General features: G+C 36.8%; 1 protein-coding gene across 3 annotated transcripts in view; it reads right to left on the bottom strand.

Annotated features, from left to right (window-relative positions):
• Nup205 (nuclear pore complex protein Nup205) overlaps window positions 1-22,538 on the bottom strand; it is a 30,376-nt gene that overhangs the window by 7,582 nt on the left and 256 nt on the right. For all 3 annotated transcript variants that reach the window (XR_013876798.1, XM_080150801.1, XM_080150802.1), the window contains exons 2-29: window positions 22,288-22,399; window positions 21,889-22,039; window positions 21,705-21,774; window positions 21,224-21,324; window positions 21,056-21,139; window positions 20,669-20,818; window positions 20,436-20,510; window positions 19,790-19,893; window positions 19,451-19,656; window positions 19,026-19,198; window positions 15,359-15,424; window positions 14,960-15,188; window positions 14,561-14,750; window positions 14,347-14,438; window positions 7,176-7,267; window positions 6,537-6,622; window positions 4,863-4,994; window positions 4,016-4,108; window positions 3,676-3,814; window positions 3,085-3,485; window positions 2,882-2,935; window positions 2,529-2,638; window positions 1,950-2,102; window positions 1,573-1,639; window positions 1,214-1,343; window positions 791-960; window positions 394-468; window positions 83-208 (exon numbers count right to left, since the gene is read on the bottom strand). Coding sequence is in view for 2 of the 3 variants with exons in the window: in XM_080150801.1 (XP_080006927.1) it covers window positions 83-208; window positions 394-468; window positions 791-960; window positions 1,214-1,343; window positions 1,573-1,639; window positions 1,950-2,102; window positions 2,529-2,638; window positions 2,882-2,935; window positions 3,085-3,485; window positions 3,676-3,814; window positions 4,016-4,108; window positions 4,863-4,994; window positions 6,537-6,622; window positions 7,176-7,267; window positions 14,347-14,438; window positions 14,561-14,750; window positions 14,960-15,188; window positions 15,359-15,424; window positions 19,026-19,198; window positions 19,451-19,656; window positions 19,790-19,893; window positions 20,436-20,510; window positions 20,669-20,818; window positions 21,056-21,139; window positions 21,224-21,324; window positions 21,705-21,774; window positions 21,889-22,039; window positions 22,288-22,399 (3,631 nt within the window). In the remaining variant the exon portion in view is untranslated. The remainder of the gene's footprint in view (window positions 1-82; window positions 209-393; window positions 469-790; window positions 961-1,213; window positions 1,344-1,572; window positions 1,640-1,949; window positions 2,103-2,528; window positions 2,639-2,881; window positions 2,936-3,084; window positions 3,486-3,675; window positions 3,815-4,015; window positions 4,109-4,862; window positions 4,995-6,536; window positions 6,623-7,175; window positions 7,268-14,346; window positions 14,439-14,560; window positions 14,751-14,959; window positions 15,189-15,358; window positions 15,425-19,025; window positions 19,199-19,450; window positions 19,657-19,789; window positions 19,894-20,435; window positions 20,511-20,668; window positions 20,819-21,055; window positions 21,140-21,223; window positions 21,325-21,704; window positions 21,775-21,888; window positions 22,040-22,287; window positions 22,400-22,538) is intronic.

Here is a 22,538-nt window from a genome sequence, read left to right as displayed (position 1 = left end):
GAAAAAAGTGGTTTGACAACAAAATATGTGTAAATATAATTTACAAAATATAGCTAACTAACTTAAATTATATGTTTCAGACCTGAATAATAGCGCGCTGATTCATAGCTGTTGTGCCCTGCAAGGAAGCCAACTCTTGAGCCAGAATTTTATGCAGACGAGGAACCTGGATCAATTTCTCGTGGACACTGCTAGTTGGATTCTCAACCTAGGGTACATTTTAATTTTTACATTTACAAAAAACTCAAGATAAGTAAAGGTAACAAAAACATAAGCTTTCATATATAAATTAGGAAAATCAATCGTTTCAGTGGTCTTATGCTAGACAAAATCTTCTTTATATTATTAGATAACAAAATAGGGATACCATGATAAAAATAATAATAATTGTACCTGGCACTGAGTGAGGAGGGCAGATACTTGACCGTCATCAAATAGCTCCCAGGATGGGGGACTTACACTCTCAATCTAGAAAATACATATTGTTTTTAAAGGTATCCCTCTAAGTGCATAGATTAGACAAGCCCATTCCTCTTATTATATAAAGAATTTAAAATAAGGGGGGCGGATATTGTTTTTCGTGTGTTTGTTTTGTATTTTAGGTCAGGATAGGTTAGGTTAAAATGGGTGCTTGGAAGCCTCAAATGGTTAGCCCAACCCAATTTTCTCCCCTCTAAGAGAGTTCGTGCTCATTATTTACTTTAATGAAAATAAACTTGTGATATTATTTAATTTTAATTCACAATTATAAATTTTTTTATTAAGTTTTCGTCCAAAAAAATAACTTCACCTCAAAATTGATAAGATTCAAGACAGTGGCCAGCCTATGGTTTGACAAGGGCGTATTCATCATGTGCTTTGAGGTGGAGGATTGCATGGCAGTCCTGGACAACTGGGAGAAGGTTGAGTCTGTGTACAGGCGAGACACTTCCTGTCCGGTTCCCACTTCTTCTTCAGAACCTAAATACATAAAACATAAGGAAACGTTTCACAAAATTCATGGAGACTTTCCATTGGCTAAAATTTAGAATACTAAATGAGTGGGTTCTAAGTAATTTAGTTTGTTAATTGACTGTAACTTAAATATTTGATAAGAAACCGTTAGGCTAGCTTAAATACAAACAAAACTAATATTTTATTAGATGCTTTGAAACAAATAAAGGAACGGTATTAATAATAAGGAGTAGCTTCTTTACTAAAATTAACTTTTTACCTGTACTATCCAAGAGAAGGCTGAGAATCTTGCAGAGTTGAGATTTTTGTCTACTCTTCATAAGAACTCTGATCTCTACAGCTGTAGCTCTCAGGATGTAAGAGACAATTCGCTGGCTGTATATATCCTCCTACAAATATTGTATTATGTTTTATAGTTATAAATATAATGTCAAATTGTTTCATAGTACAAAGTATCTGTTAGATATTAGAAAAAAAATATAATGTTTGCTATGACTTGAAATAATTGTCTGTCATTTAAGTGTTTTAAAAACATTTATATCATTAATAGGATCTTATTTTCTTCATCGGCTCAATTGGCTTAAAAAACACATAAATACCAAAAAAGAAACTTTTTACCTTTTCAAGAATATTAGTAACACAGGCTAACTGAGAACACAAAAAGTCACAAGATGAACGCAGGAATCTGTAAAAAGAAAACAAGTGCTTTATTACTTCAATAGTTGCTTCCCCCTAGGGAGGGGAGGTGGGAATTAAGATCAGGAAAATAGCATAAAACCATATGATTTAGAAACCCACTTCCTTAGTTAGTTCAAATTTTTCGGATTGGTATTTTCCGAGATCTTTAGAAAAAAAACCTTACAATTATGTAATATAGGATACATTTATTTTATCTTTTTCCATCCATTACGCACTATGTTTAAAATTCTATACCATTTCTATTTTATTTCAAATCATTTAACATATATTTTATATCAATCAATTTAAGAATTTACCTCAAAGTTGGTTCATAAGTCTCTGGGTTTGACACCAGGGAGTAGATGAGGGCATACAAGGAGGTGGCCAGGGCCGGCTGGTGACTCAGCAGGGCAGAGGGGACCCCGTGCTCCTGGGGGGTTAGCAAGCCCAGAATGGCATGAAGTGGAGTTCTGAAATATTGCAAAAAAGATGTATAATCGACTAGTGGATTTTACGGATCATGGAAAGAAAACGAAGTAGCAGATTTCGTCGTATTTTTATAGTTGCTTTAGATAGGTTATTTTTGGTTTAGTAAATGTTATTGATTGCAACGCAGGGTTAGAGCAACCCGCAGTGGCTAGAAATAGGAGAAAGACTACTATAAAAATACTTGGTTTTCTTTCCATGATCCGATTTTACTTTCCTAATGTTGTTGAAAAGAAGCACTTAGCTGTACGGACAATGCACAATAAAAGAATTTTGGCGTCCCCTTCCCCTATGAAATAAGGGAACAGTGCTTTTATTCCTTTTTATTAAGGAAAAGGGGAAAAAAACTACCCCCAACCCTCTCTTATTTTCAATCTATTTTTTTTGGAAATGTAACATAATTAAATTACCTAATTCCAGCGATGTTAGGATTCTGTAGCTGTGAGGTGGCCACACCCCGTCTCACATCAAATCCAAGAAGAAAGTGGCCAAGTGTCGGGGCTATCATATTTACTCCAGACTAAAACAAAATTATTTACATTTTTACACATTCAATTTGCGAATTTTTAAATTTTTGTTGGTATTTAGAAACACCTTTGAAAGCTAACAATTAATTTATAGCTTCTTATAAACATGAACATACATTTTTAATTTTTTTAATTACCTCGTGGGGCAAAGCCCCCTAGAGGCTAGTTTTGTAAAAAGTAAAAGGTAAATTTTCTATGTAACACATTATAAATTTTGAAATATAATAAATAATTACCTGAATGAGTTGAACAACAGCCAGCCTGGAGGCAGCCACAGAATCAATATTTCTGTGAACACAGATTTATTCATAAAAAATCTCCCAAATTATTAAATGAATAATCAAGCGCCACCCTGTTATGCAAAAAAATAAAAAAATGATAAAGTAAAATCAACTCAGTTACATTAGATGAATCTAATTAAGATGAATAATCCTTTCCTACTGCCAGGCAGAGAATCACCAGCGTGTTCTTCCTCCTCACTTGCGTCCAGTGCGTCAGTAAAGGCTTTTAGAACCGCGTTACTAACTGCTGTTGACGCAGTGAATGTCGCTAGCAAATCTGGCTGGTTAGACGGAGACGCGGCTACATAGGTTAATATCTTAACAGCACAGTATCTTGCTTCTGGCATCCAGTCGCCATACAAAACGTATCTGGCAATGTTCAGCATGTGATCAGGCTTCCCTGACCGTGGGTTGATGCCAAGAAGAAGCTTGGAGGTGGCCGTCAGGACCACAGAGGCTCCAGCTGTCCTGCCGCAGGTTATAAGGTCGTCGCTCAACTTGAGAGCCATGGTTAACAACTTCAAGGCGGCTGTGGCTGCAGATTCAACATAGTTTTTGCCTAGAAGGAATTTAAAAGTTTAAACAAAGTCATAAAATTATAATAAAACAATCAACAACCTAAATCATAATCAGTTCTACCCAAATAACCATAATTAGATCCCTATGAATCTATCTACTTTACCAAAAATAGATGAAACAATGGGAAAAAATTATGAATGAAGTGTTATACTATTTGATTTAGCACTAACCTGCAAATACACTGAAGGTATCTAGCATAGCTCTGCACTCGTCCACGACGAACAGCAAGGAGCGCAGCAGAAGAGAGGACTGGTGGAGGTTCATCAAGAGGTAAAAACCTGGATGTAGTCCTACACTAGGTCCAGGACCCTAAAAACGATTTTGCTTGTACGGAGAAAAATATGAAACTGTTATATCTCATTTTAAAAAGCTTCTTTATATTATCAAGACGACTGAAAAAATTGTATTCAAGGCAAAAAATATTATTTTGTCTTTTTCAAATTGCTTTAACACAAAAAAGTAAAAATCTGTTCGTAAAAAATGTCACACGTGGAGCAAGAGTAAAATTACCTGAAAGTCAGCTGGGTTAGGTTCATATTCAGCCAGGAGTTTGTACATAAGGTTCAAACACTGAGAAGCAACCTCCCATCTTTCTGCTGGATTCTAAATATTTAGGTAATTTATATATATTTATAGAAAAAAATTATGAACATAACAAGAGCTGAATCTTTAAATCATTTTGATGGTGCGCTAAATCGAGGCGCGCCGAATTTCAGCCAATCACAGCTTAGCATTATATGATATGCCACGCTGTGATTGGCTGAAATTCGGCGCGCCCCGATTTAGCGCACCATCAAAATGATTTAAAGATTCAGCTAAGGTGAGAGGAATTGGTTATTTATGTGAATGTAAGCATGCTTTATGATATTTTAAGCGGGCATTGATTCAAAGAAAAACAAAGATCTAACCAAAATACTTGTTGTTAAGTAACATTAAACCTGTGACCGACAGACTTACGGACAAAGTAATTTGATTACTTGAAGCTTTTTGGTAAGGTGTAGCTTCACTTCTTTAAGCAAAGATCGCAGTATATCTTTTATAGCAGAAAATCGCACTTAACCCTTAGTTTTTTGGACTGACGAACAGAGTGAATTATAGAGAAGCATTGCTACTAAAAAGCTGGTCATTATTTTCGCGTATTTTCCGTAAAGTTGTGTGTAACGGCTTAGTCAAATGCTCTTAATTATGCCCCTAATTTATACTGAGTGTTTGGTCATGATTAAGAACAGTTTGACATAATACGAGCACTAAACCGGTACACACAACTTTACGGAAATAATACGCCCTTTATCCCTATGTTAGCTAAACTTACATTATTGATAATTAAAATATTTGTGTATTGTAAATAAAATAAAACCTTATATGTCCTGGTGCAGAACTTGAGAAAAACCGAGTCCACCAAATAGTTGATATAAGGTAGCAATCCTGGCTGTCTCTGTCCAGCCCCCAGGCTTCCTGGTATCTCCACATCTGTTAGGGTATCTAGAACCTTAATATAAATATGGTTAGTAATCCTGGTTGTCTCTGTCCAGCCCCCAGGTTTCCTGGTATCTCCACATCTGTTAGGGTATCTAGAACCTTAATATAAATATGGTTAGTAATCCTGGTTGTCTCTGTTCAGCCCCCAGGTTTTCTGGTATCTCCACTAGGGATGGCAATTCGTCAAATTTTTACAAGAATCCGTCAAAAAAATGGCGGATTCCCGCGGATTCCGGATTCTAGCAATATTTTAAAAGGCTTTTTAAGGAAATTAAAAAATTTAAGTGCTGCATTATGCATATGTCCTAAAAATTCCTGTACTTGGTGTCCCTTATATTTTACTTCCGAGAATAGAACAAGACTTGAAATATAATGATGATAATCTTTGCCTTCAAAAAGGGGGAGTTAAAAGAAAAAACTCAAGACGCTAATTTTAGCCTACCAATTAAGAATACGATTCCGCTAATAAAAACGGATAACGGATTCGGATTCCAAAATTGACTAAAAATTGGGCGGATTCCGGATCCGTATTGCCAACCCTAATCTCCACATATGTTAGTTATATGGTAAGTACAAACGCCTTTCTATTTTAATATGATTTTCATTTTGCATTGATGATTTCATATTGATGACGACACCATTCAAAACTAAAAGGGAAATGTTAATTGAAGATAATTAAGAAGATTAATAAGAAGCATGATTACTAAGAAGTTAAAAATATCTATATTTCTGTGATGTTATCATACTATCTATGCCAATGTGCAACTTATTAGAATTAGTGATGGCAATCCGTCGAATTTTCGGGCCGGATTCGGATTCTTAAAGAATCCGTCAAAACAAGTGGCGGATTCCTGCGGATTCCGGATTCTTAATTTTGGCGGATTCCGGATTCTAGCAATGTTTTAAAAGGATTTTAAAAAAAATATAAAAAGTTAAGTGCTACAAATGTCCTAAAAATCAATGTTCTTGGTGTTCTCTATAATTCACTTCCGAGAATCAAACCAGATTTTAAAAGATATTAAATATATATAATGATGAAAATCTTTGCCTTAAAAGAGGAGGAGTTGAAAGAAAAAATTCAAGACGCTAATTTTAGCCTACCAATTAAGAATCCGGAATCCGCTATTAAAAAAGGGATTCCGGATTCGGATTCCAAAATTGGGCGGATTCCGGATCCGGATTGCCATCCCTAATTAGAATACGAATTGTTTGACGTGTTTCATTGTGGATCAAGCATGTAATGCAACAAGAAAGGTGAGTACAATTCTTAACAAATAATAATAATATAGCAAGTTCATATTTATTTGTTGAGATTAGAAGATTGACTGCAAAGATACAAAAGTACTAGAAAATTAAGAGTTATAGTATATAATATGAATGAAGCTCCTCTTGTTTATATCCCAGTATATGCAATAGTATGGTTCTTGTTTGTAGCTTAAGATTTCGACAACAATTTACCGATTGAGTTCTCATTAATTAGTTCCCAAGTTAGTTTTAGGCTATTTTATATCCTTCATTACTACATAGCTACTACAAAATAAGTATTTAATACCTGTATAAAAGCTCTGGTAAGTGGGAACTCTTCAGCTCTAGTTTCCACCTCCTCAAGCTCCTCTGTGATACCAGGCTTACCTCCCTAACCACACATAATTCATATTTAGATTTATATCTTGTAATTCTTGGACCTTTAATCAAGGATCTTAAGGGATAATCCAATTGACGATAAATTAATAGGTATACATCCCCAATAATGCTAAAACAAAATTACCCCTTCTGTATATTAAAATTCAATTAAAGTCCGATGTTTATTAGCCGACGAATTAAGGTAATTTAAGTCCAATTGCCTCCTCCAACTTTGTTTTTAATAGACTTATTGAAATATGCAAACTCCCATTGTTATCTTATTTTGATCTTGAAATGAAAATTTATTTGTGGAGCTTATGTCAGGTTAGGTTAAAGCCCCACAGAGTTAGGACCAACAGCATTGCTCCCAGCAATGGATAGAAATAGCTTTCCTAAAACTTAATAAAGTAAGTTTTCATTGTCAACTTGTCAAGTCTTTATCTTAACTCCGAGCTTATACTAAAATGAAATTAAAATATTACCTATTGTAATTGTCATTAAAAAAAAGGAAAGTCATAGGAATTAAAACTATTCTTTAGTAAACTGTAAACATGAATACGAATTTCCTGTCCGCCAAGTAGCTGTTGTGCTTCAACATGCTGCCAGATTGTGTGAACATTATCAGCTGATTTGCCAAGTGCTGACAAGAATAACATCAGTCTGAACAAAAATGATCATATATTTTTAAATGATATCTTATGATAATCAGTAGGTAATGCTCTCTTGTTTTGGATAACCAAGAAGAGCCATCAACTGACTATCAAAGGCCTCGAAAAAGTCAAAGAAACAATCGCCAATCTACATATTCTTATTTTTAGAATACAAGAATAGAAGATTCTCCCATCAATCAAGATCTCATATGGCTGATGTAAATAATGACGAAGAAGTGTTAACTGCCAAGATATATTATAAAGAAGACCTGAATGAAGATCATGACTAAATTGGCAGTAGATCTAGCATTGATGTTATTACAAATGTATATATGATGATGTATGACTGATCTCTAATTGGCTGATGTATTTCAGAGTGGATCAAGCCTATAATACCACGAAGGTGAGCCACACTTCTTTACGTGGTGGCAGCGAGGTCGAGCCCAGGCCGGGAAAAGACGCTACCTGGAGATGTGATAAAAATCAGTGATTCTCCTCTATTTTAACGGTTTTTGATTTTATCAATTTTACCTTTAAATCGGATTTGAAAAAATAATCCGCTAAAAACTATTATTTTTAACCATTTTATCATTTTAAATTATCCTTTTGATTTTAACCTTTTATCCAATTCTCATTTTATCCAATTTTAATAAAACATTTTAAATCTAAAGTAAAAATTCAAGTGAAAAAAAACAAGACTGTAAACGGTCACAACCGCAAAAAGTAAATTTAAAGTATTTTTTAAAATAAAGTTAACTAAAGTGAAATACTTAGACATTTGGTGATTGGTCATACATCATTATATAGACTAACTGTGATAACATTAAAATGGCTACCATAAAGATCTACCCACCCAACACTCTACCAGCTGAAGGAGTAACAGACACACAATTCAACATTTGGCGAGATGCCCTGGAAATATATTTGGAAGTAGATGAACGCTTCCAAAAATTTATGCCTGGTGGAGATTATGCATCCTGGGAACCAGCAGAATCTTACCCAGACAGGATCCGCACATTGGTCCAGACTGATCCAGAATCCAACATTACCACCATCAGAAAAGAACTGCGACATCTTCTCATGATAATAGCAAAATTTATACATGAGGATTATTACCAACCAATTGTACGACACTCAACATCAATTGATTGGATTTATAAAAAAATCAGACAAGACTATGGAATAGAACAAAAAGGCATTCACTTCCTAAACATCCTGGATGTGAAATATGATCCAACTGGAAATGTCACCCCAATAGGATTCTACAACAACTACAGAAGTCTTATGATGGGGAACCTTGGCAAAACTGGCGACAATATTCAATGGCAGAGCAAAACTTTGACAGAAGATGAAAAATTGTCACCAACAATGGAAGATCTCATACTCCTCAATGTTCTATCCCTACTTCACCCAAAATTGCCTGCATATGTCAAGGAATTATACGCCCACAAAATCGGCCAATCTAAACGTATTATGGATTTTAAATCCGACATATTGAGTAAGGCAAAACAATATATGGAAGAAATTGAAGAAAATAATCCTCAAGTATCACAGCTCAACGTTCAACAAGAGTCACAAGAATCTGAACAGGACACAGAACAACCAAGCTGCAACTACACTAACACCAGACAACCAAGACAAAGATATTCCAGGGGACCCTTCAGACCATCTGCCAGACCCAGACCCCAGCCTCCTCAGCAATCATTCCAACAGAGACAAACACAGTATAGATCAAACATGCCCCCCTTTTGTCGCCTATGTCAACTATCCAACAAACCAAGACATATCTTTACCAGCCACTATGTAGGAGACAACGAGTGCCCATCAATGTCCAACACAGATAAAACCCAGCTATTTCAAAGAGCCACAGCCCAACTTTCCAACATGCAACCAGAAGAAGACGACATTGCCGCAGAATATGGATATGAACCCATCACTTCTTCAGAACAGGTTATGTCACAAATTCTTCAAAAAGAATTATCAACAACAATTGATAAGTCATCTAATAATTGTAATAATTTCAGTGACCAGCCAGCCGGATGCAATTTCATAAAACCAGTCCCATCACAAATTTTAACCTTGCAAGATAAAAACGGAAAATATGTAAACATAGAATTAGATACAGGTGCCACTGTATCATTTATTAAACTTTCAACAGCAAAACAACACAACTTTCAAATCAAACCAAACAATCAATTAAGTAACCTAGCCGACGGAAAAACTAAACTACCTTCAAAAGGAGAAATTGATGAAATTTTCTACAGAAATAATTTTCAAGTCAGGTTCCACGCAATAGTCACACGTGACCTACATACGTCATTCGTTGGTGGAAACAACTTCTTCAAAGAAAACTGTATTGTTCAAGATATCAACAACAAAAATATAGTGATACACAACAAATTCTCCGTTCCAGAAACAAACAAATTAATGATGCTACCAACTTCAAATTCAAATTTAATTGTTAAAAATAATCATGTGAAAACAATTCTACCGGGTCAAACTGTTCATTACAAGGTGCCACATAATGATGATCAACTTCTAGCTGTTCAACCATGTTACCAGAACAAACAAGAATTATGGCCTCCTCCACAAACTTGCAAGGTAAATAATGGTTTTATATCCGTTTTAAACACAACTGGTGACGTCATTAAATTAAACAAAGGAAATGATAAAGTTCAAGTTAGGACTATGAATGACTCTTGTTCTGAAAAGCCTAAATGTCTCTCCTCTTTTCATCCTTCCATCGACGGCGACAACAATTATAAAAATATTCAAATTAATGAAAATGGGATTGAGAAAAAAGTCATAGATTTTATAAGGCAAACTAATGAAAAACACAGGCATATTTTTAATGAAGATCTCTCACAGGGTTACAACATGAACTTTGGACGACATATTTGTAGATTAAATTGGGCAAATGATTCAAGGCCTCCAGCCAACAAGGTAAATAACATAAACTATGACCATAGCACCAAAGTATTGCTTCAGCAGGTGTGTGACGAATTCACGGCTCAGGGTGTTCTCGGAATACCACAGGATTTTGACATTCAAATTCAGCATGTAAGTCCAGCTTTTCTTGTCCGAAAACAGCGCGCCAAAAATAAACCAAAAAATGAGCTAACTACAAAGGATGTCCGTCTGGTGGTCAATTTTGGAAAGCTTAATGATCATTTAAAAAATATTCCGTTGTCTATTATTAAGCCAAAAGATATTTTCCTTCATCTTGGCAGGTGGAAATATATCATAGTAATGGATTTATTTCAGGGTTTTTACCAAAACCATGCAGCTATAGAGGACGGGCAGTGGCTTGGAATATCAACACCATTCGGCGGCCTTAGATTTATGAGACGCAGCGGACAGGGCCTTCTTGGACAGTCAGAAGAACTGGATGAGCTTCTAGCAAAGGTATTATCACATGAGATGCTAACTGGCTCCGTGGCTAGGATAGCAGATGATCTTTACGTCGGCGGCGCCACACCACTAGAGATGGCAAATAACTATGAGCAAGTTCTTTCTAAACTAAATGCAGCTAATTTAAAAATTTCCGCAGATAAGACAAAAGTTTTTCTTGAGTCTGTTGACATTCTTGGTTGGGTCTGGAAAAGTGGAGGATTTCTGTCACCCTCTCCCCACAGAATAAATTCATTAAAAAACATCACTTATTCTGACATAAAATGCATCAAAGATCTACGTTCTTGGATAGGGCTTTATAAGACAATGATGCCATCTGCCCCAAATTTAACCCTTATCCTAGATCCATTTGATCAAATAGTCGCTGGTAAAGACTCTAAAGATGAAGTTGAATGGGACGAATCTATGCAAATATCATTTAATAAGGCCAAAGAAGCAATTGATCAAATGCAGACTCTTTATCTTCCATCCCCTGATGATCAGCTTCTCCTCGTTGTCGACGCAGCTAAAGCTAAACCTGGCATTGGCCATATTTTATATGCCGTCAAAAATAATTCAAAATTGCCAGTCTCGTTTCACTCCAACAAGCTTAGTGAACATCATGCAAAATGGCACAGTTGCGAGCTCGAAGCATTAGCTTTTGCAACTGCAATAACTGCAGAATACAATATTTTAAAGGAAAGTAAAAAGCCAATTATTATTGCCCCTGATAGTAAAGCCGTGGCAGATGCAGTTAATTTAATAAGGAAAGGCCAACACAGCAGTAACCCTAGAATTCAAACATTAATTACCAATGTTAATCGTCTGCCCATTCTTGTCCAATTAGTCAGTGGAAAGAATAATCTAAATGCCTGCGGCGATAATCAGTCTAGATTCCCATCAACTTGTAACGCAGAACATTGTGCTATTTGTAATTTTGTGTCAGATTCAGTAAACACCTTGAATCCTCATGCTATTAATTCAGCAAAGCCTAATATTGCCGCCATTCTTGAAAATAAGTCTGCTTGGAAAGTTGTACAGGATGAGAGTAAATCCTGCCTGCAAGCAAAATATTTCATTACAACAGGAAAAACACCTAGTAAACAAAGTGGTAAATTACTCTCTGAAATTAGAAGGCTTACAACAGTTGCTAAATTAAATAATGACGGTTTGCTTGTTGTTAAGTCCAAACCAAACGCATTTGCCCCCATAAATTATGAACAGATTGTTGTACCATCCTCACATCTTCCAGCTGTTCTTATGCAAATGCACAACAACTTAAATCATCCGTCCAAAAGTCAACTTAAAAACCAATTTGACAGATCTTTTTATTCCATTGGACTTACACCAGAACTTGACAAATTATATGACAATTGCTACTTTTGCTCTAGTCAAAAGAAAATACCTCCTGTTGTCCCACATTATTCAAAAACGGACACCAATGTACCTGGCACCCACTTTCATGCCGACATAATCAGGAGAAGATGTCAATTTATTTTTGTCATTAGAGACAATTTTTCAAGTTATACTCTCGCAAAAATAGTCAAATCTGAGTCCCATAAAGACCTTAAAGAAGGAATAATTGACCTTCTTACTCCAATAAAACTTGCTGGAGAGGTCATTGTCAAAGTAGATAATGCAAGTGGCTTCAAACCATTACTTGACAACAAGGATCATGATCTTAAAAAAATTGGAATATCTGTCACTAATACCGACGTTTTCAACATCAACGAAAACTCTGTCGTTGACAAAGCATGCCAGGAAATTGAACTAGAATTGGTCAGAATAGAGCCAGATGGCAGACAAGTAAATAATACAACAATTCAATTTGTAGTTCAACTTATAAATAAAAAGCTAAGACGTAATGGCACAATTTCTGCATATGAAATGTTCTTCATTAGAGATCTAAATAGTGGAGTTAGTTTGAATATTGATTATGAAAAATTAAAATGTCAACAAAAAACAATCAGAGATTATCATAATGACAAGCACAATGAATCAATTAAGGCATCAACAAATGTAAAATTTCAAACTGGAGACCTTATATTGCCAAAAACCATGAAAAACGATAAACATAAGGCAAAAGACATTTTTGTAGTAACAGCATCTCAAGGTGATAAAATAAAAATTCAGAAAATGCTACATGCTCACTCTGAAAAGCCTACCCTTAGATCAAAAGTTTACACAACAGACACCAGCCGCTGTCACTTAGCCTTTAGGAGTAATAATCAGATATTGAGAGAAAAAAAGACACAAAAAAAAGTCAACACATGGACTCCTCTCAAGGAATCACATGATTCTTCATCTGATGAAGACTATCATGTGATAGCTCCGATCAGGGTACAGAGATCAGCAAGAGGGATTGAATCATCATCAACATCAGCTCCAACTGATTCAGCTTATCAATCAACTCCTACAGTCACAATAACATCATCATCGTCACATTATTCTTCAACAAACACTTCTCCAACAGATACAAGACCAGAAATGTACCAACAACTTGATCAGTGGATTCAGCTTATCAATCAACTCCTACAGTCACAATAACATCATCATCGTCACATTATTCTTCAACAAACACTTCTCCAACAGATACAAGACCAGAAATGTACCAACAACTTGATCAGTGGATGATAGATCAACGTCGTCAAGCAAAAGATCTGCTTGCTATTGCTATTCAAAATGAATCATTTATTGATGAATCAGATCATGAAGACAACACTGAACCCAACATCAATACTGACAAAAGAGCCAAAATAAAACACAAAGCAAAAAAACAAATATCAGCCATATACAACAGAGTTCCACAATTAGATGGAGCTGTCACTGATTCTTCAGCACCATCTTCAGCAAATGTTTCACCAGAAACATCTATTCTACCTACAGTCGATCTTGATTCTTCAACATCACCTACATCTAGTAATATTTCATCACCAACTCCTGTTTCACCAAATACTGCTGAACGAATTTGGTCAGAACGTGGTTTCTACTGGGATTATTCACACCTCAATGAACTTATCAACACTGCTAATGCTGATGAAATATTTGCCGAGCCATATCCTGACACTGACTTTATGGCTCGCCATGCTTCCTTCTAGCCTATGGCTAGACTTCAAGTTGGGGGACGCCAATCTACATATTCTTATTTTTAGAATACAAGAATAGAAGATTCTCCCATCAATCAAGATCTCATATGGCTGATGTAGATAATGACGAAGAAGTGTTAACTGCCAAGATATATTATAAAGAAGACCTGAATGAAGATCATGACTAAATTGGCAGTAGATCTAGCATTGATGTTATTACAAATGTATATATGATGATGTATGACTGATCTCTAATTGGCTGATGTATTTCAGAGTGGATCAAGCCTATAATACCACGAAGGTGAGCCACACTTCTTTACGAATAAATGGATAAGAAAAATTTACAAACACTCACAAAGCCTATCTGAAAAAAAGAGACACACAAAACCTACATATCAGGATGGCGTTTATTTCTCTTATTTGTCTGTTGGATGTATATAAACTGATGTATTATAGAGATCACAAATATGTTGCTGCTTTTAGAGCGAACTTTTTATTATGGCCAGGTGATATGAGTTTTGTCTTTTTTGTGTGAGTTTCATATGGGTGTCACAAAACAATATTAAAATAAAGTTTTCATTATAATATGTACAAGAGAAATATTTATTAATACCTGGCTTTGATGTTGGTTGGAACTGAGCAGGACATAAGACCTACCAGAGTGGACAGCACCTGCCAAGCTGGATGTTCTACCATACAAACCCTGCGGGAGTTAAATACATAAAATCATTTAGTTAGAATATTTGTAAAATTCAAGTTAATGATAGATTTTAGGGGGGGAAACCGGTTTCGCCAGCTATTAATAGATATATTTTATGTATTTTCCTAGCAACATCACATCTTCGCGCCAAAGTAGTCAAGAGTTCCAGCACAGCCGTGAGTCCTTCCACTTCCTGCGGCGAGATGCCGCGAGTCATTGGCTTTGTGCGGTAGATAGTATGCTCTGGTCCTCCCATGGACTGGTGTGCGCTTGTAGGAGGCTCCATCCTCAGATTTGTGTAGTATTGTTGTAGTGAACTAAAAAAATTGTAAGCCTTCGAGTAAGTATAATATATGGAACAGTGTAAAAAGAGCCAAAATGTGTTATTTGTATGCTTAGTTGAATATTCAGAAATATAAAAATGTATACCTAATAAATCAAATACTTTGTGCAATTGTTATGTGATTAACCGAAATTGTCCTTTCCTTCAATGATTACTATATAAGTGAAACAATAATTGGCATACCTGAAGAAATGATCCAGGGAAACGTTGCTAGAATTTGCACCGCCGTTACAATTCATTTTCAGCAGATTAAAACAATGAACCGCGGAGGCTGGGGAATCAGCTAACCCCGCCAACATCTGGACGTAGGGGACAAAGAGGCTGGGCATCAGAAGGTCTCCAGCCAGGCGGACAAATTTGTACAGAGCAATCTGTTTAGCTGGAGTGTGCCTGCTGTCCATGCCAACCAATCCTAAACATTTATTTACATCTAGTAGTCTTTAGAACATGTCACACTTTATTCATTGAGGTGACAATCTTATAGTCACCCCCCCCCCCCCATCCTGAAAGTTGCCTTTGGTTTTATATCCTATCTGAAAAATAATATTTACAGTATCTAAGTGATTTAATACTACAAGATACCTGAATCTGCAGCTGTCCAATAAGCTTCTGCTAAACCTAGATCCATAGCATCTTTACTGTATAAACCTAAAAAAGAAAAACGTATCAATTCTTGCCTATTCAGTCAATGATTTCTAATAAAACCATGCTTTAAAAAAAACAAATAATGTAGGATAAGTGGTCAGTAGTGAGAAAAAAAACTAAATACCAATATAAACGAAACATCCAACAAGCTTAACTTGTACATCAGCTTCGCTGAATGTCATGAATAATTTTTGTTCGTTTTATATTTTTTCAAGAGTGTTTCCATAAGGGGGGGGTTTTTAATGCAACCATCTCGTAATCAATGTATAAATGGCACTTAGAATTCGAATTTCGACCTCAAATTTTGCATGAGTAATCCTTGGTTGGTCTATTTTCCCTAAATCGAACAAAAAGTTGGAAAAGTAACGGCTGGCAGCTGGCGGCTCAGCCGTTTAGCCGTTTTTTGCCTAATTTCAGGGCAAAATCATCATTAATTACGTAGGAATCAACTTTTTAAAACATATTTTTGGTTTAATTCATGTTAAATGATAGCAATAACCATTTTTAAAATTTCTTGTACCAGCTGCTAAACGGCTAGAACAGGCTGAAAACGGCTGGGAGCTGCCAAGAGTATGAATGTGTAGATAGGGCTTGTGACATGTCTAGGGGTAGGTTTTTATGGTTGCTGAGCTCATAAATGCTACCAAAAATAGTGGCAGCCCATCAATATGGCAGCTGGGTAACAGCTGTAGCTCAGCTGGTAGCGGCCAAGAGTAGAATGGGTAGATAGGGCTTGTGACATGTCTAGGGGTAGGTTTTTATGGGTGCTGAGCTCAAAAATGCTATCAAAAATAGTGGCGGCTCATTCACATGGCAGCTGGGTAAAAGCTACAGCTCAGCTGGGAGCGGCCAAGAGTAGAATGAGTTCATAGGGCTTGTGACGTGTTTAGGGGTAGGTTTTTAGGGGTGCTAAGCTCATAAATACTATTAAAAATAGTGGCGGCCCATCCACATGGCAGCTGGGTAAAAGCTACAGCTCAGCTGGGAGCGGCCAAGAGTAGAATGAGTACATAGCGCCTGTGACATGTCTAGGGGTAGGTTTTTATGGTTGCTGAGCTCAAAAATGCTACCAAAAATAGTGGCAGCCCATCCATATGGCAGCTGGGTAACAGCTGCAGCTCAGCTGGTAGCGGCCAAGAGTAGAATGGGTAGATAGGGCTTGTGACATGTCTAGGGGTAGGTTTTTATGGGTGCTGAGCTCAAAAATGCTATCAAAAATAGTGGCGGCTCATTCACATGGCAGTTGGGTAAAAGCTACAGCTCAGCTGGGAGCGGCCAAGAGTAGAATGAGTTCATAGGGCTTGTGACGTGTTTAGGGGTAGGTTTTCATGGGTGCTGAGCTCAAAAATACTACTAAAAAAGTGGCCGCCCATCCATATTGCAGCTGGGTCACAGCTAAGCTTAGCAGTAAGCCGTTTTTTAAGACTCATTGACTATTGGGACTATTGAAGGATAACCAAATATTGAATATTTCAGTATAAATACACTATTGTCATTTTATAATATTAATAACAACACCTTATCAATGTATTGATTTAGTTGTAAAACGGCTGAAATTGGCTGAGAACAGTTACCAACAGATAAAAGTAAACAAGTAAAGACATAGCTTGTGATGTGTCAAAGAGGTGTAAGTTTTTATAGGTGCCAAGCTCATTAATACTCCCAAAAATAGAAAAGCCCATCCAAATGGCAGCATGGTAAGGGCTGCTGCTCAGCTGTAGCTGTTACCCAGCTGCCATATAGACAGGCCCGAACTTTTATTGGTAGTATTTTAGAGCTCAACACCCATAAAAACCTACCCCTAGACACGTCACATGCTATGTACTTTTGTCTATTGTTAGCTTTTCTCAGCCGTTTTTTGGTAGTTTTCAGCTCTTGAAACAGTGAAATCTAGTAATTAAAAAGAGTTATTAGTAATATATCCATGAAAAAAAGGTAAAATGTTAATAGGGAGAAGTTTAATTCCACTGTAATAATCAATTTTTTAAGCCTCAAAAAACAGCTTAGCTGTGGCCATTACCCAGCTGCCATATAGAAGGGACGGCACTAATTTTTGTGCTCAGCGTCCATTAAAACCTACCCCTAGACACATCAGAAGCCCTATCTACTCATCTACTTTTGGCCGCTCCCAGCTGAGCTGCAGCTGTTACCCAGCTGCCATATGGATGGGCGGCCACTATTTTTGGTAGTATTTTTGAGCTAAGCAACCATAAAAGCCTACCCCTAGACACGTCACAAGCCCCATCTACTCATTCTACTATTGGCCGCTCCAAGGTGAGCTGCGGCCGTTACCCAGCTGCCATATGGATGGGCGGCTACTATTTTTGGTAGAATTTTTGAGCTCAGCACCCCGAAAACCTACCCCTAGACACGTCACAAGTACTATCTACTTATTATACTCTTGGCCGCTCCAAGGTGAGCTGCGGCCGTTACCCAGCTGCCATATGGATGGGCGGCCACTATTTTTGGTAGTAGTATTGAGCTCAGCACCCATAAAAACCTACCCCTTGACACGTCACAAGCCCTATCTACTCATTCTCATCTTGTCCGCTCCCAGCTGAGCTGCAGCTGTTACCCAGCTGCCATATGGATGGGCTGCCACTACTTTTGGTAGCATTTATGAGTTTAGCACCCCTAAAAACCTACCCCTAGACATGTCACAAGCCCTATGTACTCATTCTACTCTTGGCCGCTCCAAGGTGAGCTGCAGCTGTTACCCAGCTGCCATATGGATAGGCGGCCACTATTTTTGGTAGTATTTTTGAGCCTAGCACCCCTAAAAACCTACCCCTAGACACGTCACAAGCCCTATCTACACATTCAACTCTTGGCAGCTCCCAGCTCAGCAGCGGCCGTTACCCAGCTGCCATATGATTGAGCTGCCACTATTTTTGGTAGTATTTTTGAGCTCAGCACCCATAAAAACCTACCATTAGACACGTTACAAGCCCTATCTACTCATTCTACTCTTGGCCGCTACCAGCTGAGCTGCAGCTGTTACCCAGCTGCCATATGGATGGGCTGCCACTATTTTTGGTAGCATTTTTGAGCTCAGCAACCATAAAAACCTACCCCTAGACATGTCACATGCCCTATCAACTCTTCATACTCTTGGCAGCTCCCAGCCGTTTTCAGCCGGTTCTAGCCGTTTAGCAGCTGGTACTAGAAATTTAAAAAATGGTTATTGCTATCATTTAACATGAATTAAACCAAAAATATGTTTTTAAAAGTTGATTCCTATGTAATTAATGATGAATTTGCCCTGAAAATAGGCAAAAAAACGGCTAAACGGCTGAGCCGCCAGCTGCCAGCCGTTACTTTTCCAACTTTTTGTTCGATTTAGGGAAAATAGACCTACCAAGGATTACTCATGTAAAATTTGAGATCGAAATTCGAATTCTAAGTGCCATTTATACATTGATTACGAGATGGTTGCATTAAAACCCCCCCCCCTTAACATAATTTATAGGGAAGGGGGGGGGGGGGAGGATTTAAAATAAGGAAATATTCCGTATTTTACTAAATAAATTGGGGAAAGAAAATAAAAGGGTTGGTGGGAAAGAAAATCAACTGTAAACTAAACACCAATATACAAAAATGTTACCTGCAACAGTAAGTAGCAGCTGTTGGAAATGTTGTCCAGCCGGAGGGATGTTGTACTGGATACCCTCCTGCTCGTGCATCATCTTGTTCCTGGCAGCGTCATCTGCACGATTCCGCAGCTCCTTGATCTTTAGCGGCATCAGGGTGAGGAAGTCTGTTAGCAGAGTATGGAACCTTAACACATGATAGTTCTGGTACCATTACAGTAAATAATTACGGCGTAACAGTACGACCTTGAAGAAAGTTATTAATACAATATCTACACCATTGTACAGTTTATATTTACTCAACGTTAATAGTTATTTATCGCATCGTATTATAGTCAGCTTTCTTTCAGATATCGAAGCCATTTTGGAAAAATCTTTTTCAATTTTTCAAAGCTTATTATAATTACACTATTTCTACTAGTCCCCATTTCATTTTTACCTCCTTATGTAAAACTCTTCTTTGGTGAACGCGGGGCAGGCAAAGATGAGATCAGGGATGGCATGGAACAGATTAGAGTCCAGGGCCAGGTCCATGAACATTTCATCCTCCTCCAGCTGTGGACAGGTATCAGAGGTTAGGAGGCCACCAACACGCAGACTGGAAAGCGTCATGGACCAGGCAAACTGAAGAATGCTCAACAATCCCTGAAAACATTTGGATCAAATACAGATATTTTTTACTGAAAACCACTTTAAATGTTCAGAAGTAAAAAAACAAATAGGAACATTTTGTACCTTCTTTTATGGCGATACTGACATAGACCTAAAAAAATCCAACCTGCAACTCCCACTTTCTTGATTTTCCATCGAGTTGATTTGTAACTGTTTGTATAAATGTTGGATCTGTTATCATTGGCAGGTCTACATCTTCTCTCTCTGCACCTGTTAAGAATATTATATTTAACTTCAAGAATTTGAAAAATCTATTTTGTAGACACTGTGTTTTATATAAAAATTTTGTCTGTAATAATTAGGGATGACAATCGGTCTAATTTTTGGACCGGATTCGTATTCTTACAAGAATCCGTCCAAAAAAAAATGGCGGATTCTCCGCGGATTCCGGATTCTAGCAGTATTTAAAAGGCTTTTAAAAAAAATTAGGGGTTAAATTTAACAAAAAAAAATATTTTCTTTCTTGGTGTTCTCTATAATTAACTTCCGAGAATCGAACCAGATTTTAAAAGATATTATATATATAATGATCTTTGCCTTCAAAAAGGAGGAGTTGAAAGAAAAAACTCAAGGCGCTAATTTTAGCCGCCTACCAATTAAGAATCCGAATCCGATATCAAAAAACGGATTCCGATTCGGATTCCAAAATTGGCCAAAAATTGGGCGGATTCCGGATTCGGATTGCCAACCCTAGTAAAAATATAAGTCAGTGTTCCTTGTTATATTAAATTTTAGTCATTAAACATTTTTACCTGTTCCGTCTAGAGCCTGGAGGACAGCCATTACCAGGGTCAAGCTGACATCATCCAGGGCTCCAGTGGCTGTTCCTGAACAATGGAATATTGGAATTCATAGGAATACTTTATATTTTATGCGGTTCTTTGGTAAATACGCACGTTCTTTTGTTTTTAAAATAATTTGTATGCCTTAATTACATGTAGTTTACTTTAACTACTTAAAGTTTCATTTTTAATCTTTTCAATACCTGGAGCCAGAGCAGACAAATGATCCAGCAGTTTGACAGTGCTTGATGTTGGTAGACCAGACTGAGCGGCGTAGCTGTACAGACAGTCCGCCAGACCCTGGCGAGTGTCAGCGTGGAGCTGACGCAAGGTGGCTACATGTTGTGCGTCTCCTAAACACAATCATGATTTCTTTTCAATACTCGTTAAAGGTGAATGTATTACCTTCGCATTCATTTTTTATAATACCAATTATAATATAATAAATGAAATACACCATTTAAAACACCAACTTCTCCTGTGAAAATGTTTGCAGTAAAACTATTTTTTCTGAATGGAAACCCTACTTGATGCTCTTATCTTAAATTAACAGGAAATTAATCAATATATAAAAAAAATCTAAATCATACCTAAGGCTGCTTTCTTCTGTAATTCCGCTAAATCCTTGGTCCAATCCAAAGATTCCAGAAGAGACAGAATTGTCCCAGTTAATCCTAAAAAAGTTATAATATATGAAAAAATCTTAACATACTTATTAAAAAGGAATGTTTTATGGTAAATATAAAGAGGCGACAAACCTTCATTAATAAGCTGTGTGGTATAGTTGGTAAGGAAAAGGATTAACTCCTCCGGAGCCTCGCTTGACCAGGTTAACCCTGCGCGACTGCACATCAACGTTCTGAAAAAGTAGAGTTGAATATTAACAACTTTTCACTTTCCTTTTTATGCGACAATATTTTAAGTCGTAGAACAGGTTTTATTACAAATAATTAAGTCAGATACCTAGCTAACAACTTGTCTCTTTCCTTTTTTAGGTGACAATATCTTAAGTCATAGAGCAGGTTTTATTACCAATTAAGTGAGATAGCAGGTCAAGTCTAAATGTGCTTGAACACGTAGCTAGAGCTGACCCTAGTTGCTATTCAAAAGTGTCTTAACCTACTCAATGACGACTTTGGTCCAAACACTAAAAAACAATGGCTAATCCATCAATCAAACCAAATAAGTTATCTAGATACAAAATCTGATAGCAAGGCTATCAAAAAATGTCTTTATTACCTCAGTGCTTGAACAATGGATTTTCTGGCATCATAATACAGTAGCACTGCTACTAATCCTCTGGTCAAACCTTAACAGAATATTTTATTATCTAGACACATAGCTATAATTATTTGATAAAAAAAACGTTTCTAGTCCTGAGAAATCATATTCTTATATTCTCTGACCTAATTTTGGGTTATACCTGGATACTGTGGGAGTTGGTCTTCTCCATGGAGTAACAGTTGAAGAGCAGAAATCTGGTTTAGTTTAAACATATCTGAGACAATGGCAGCCTCGTCGACCAGCTGCTGCGACAGCTGACTTTTACCCTCATACCCAGGCAACTCAATTCCCTGCAAAATATTTAATATTTTAAGGGAATAAGGGGGACATTGATATATAAATCTAGATTTTTTGGTCCAGCTCATTCTGTCCGAATTCTAAACCAATAAATCTACAGGAAAATTAGTTTTGTTTTTCATCTTTGGATAGTTTATTCATCGCTAATTGTCTTACCCCCCAAGAGAACTATATATTTGAAAAACTTGCATTTTTAATCCTATACAACATATACTAACATTTTGATCTATCCATTAATTACCTCTGTAGTGGCTTTCTTGAGCAATTCAGCATCCTCTGACGTTGGTGATGGATTTTTCAGCAAGTTTAGAAAGGTATCCTTGTTGTTCTTTAGAGTTGTCTCAAACCGCAACCTAAAAATTGTTGAACTAATATTAAATACAGTCATAGAAACAAGTTAAAGACAAATGCATGAGAGGATACATATGATGATTCGTCAGAATGTTATGTAATAAAGCAACCATTACTCAGACAATTTTGCGACAGATTTCA

Source organism: Acartia tonsa, chromosome 2 (assembly GCF_053477335.1).
Source record: "Acartia tonsa isolate MP-2025a chromosome 2, ASM5347733v1, whole genome shotgun sequence".
In the NCBI taxonomy this organism is placed as follows: Eukaryota; Metazoa; Arthropoda; class Copepoda; order Calanoida; family Acartiidae; genus Acartia; species Acartia tonsa.
This window is presented reverse-complemented; position numbering and strand designations above follow the sequence as displayed.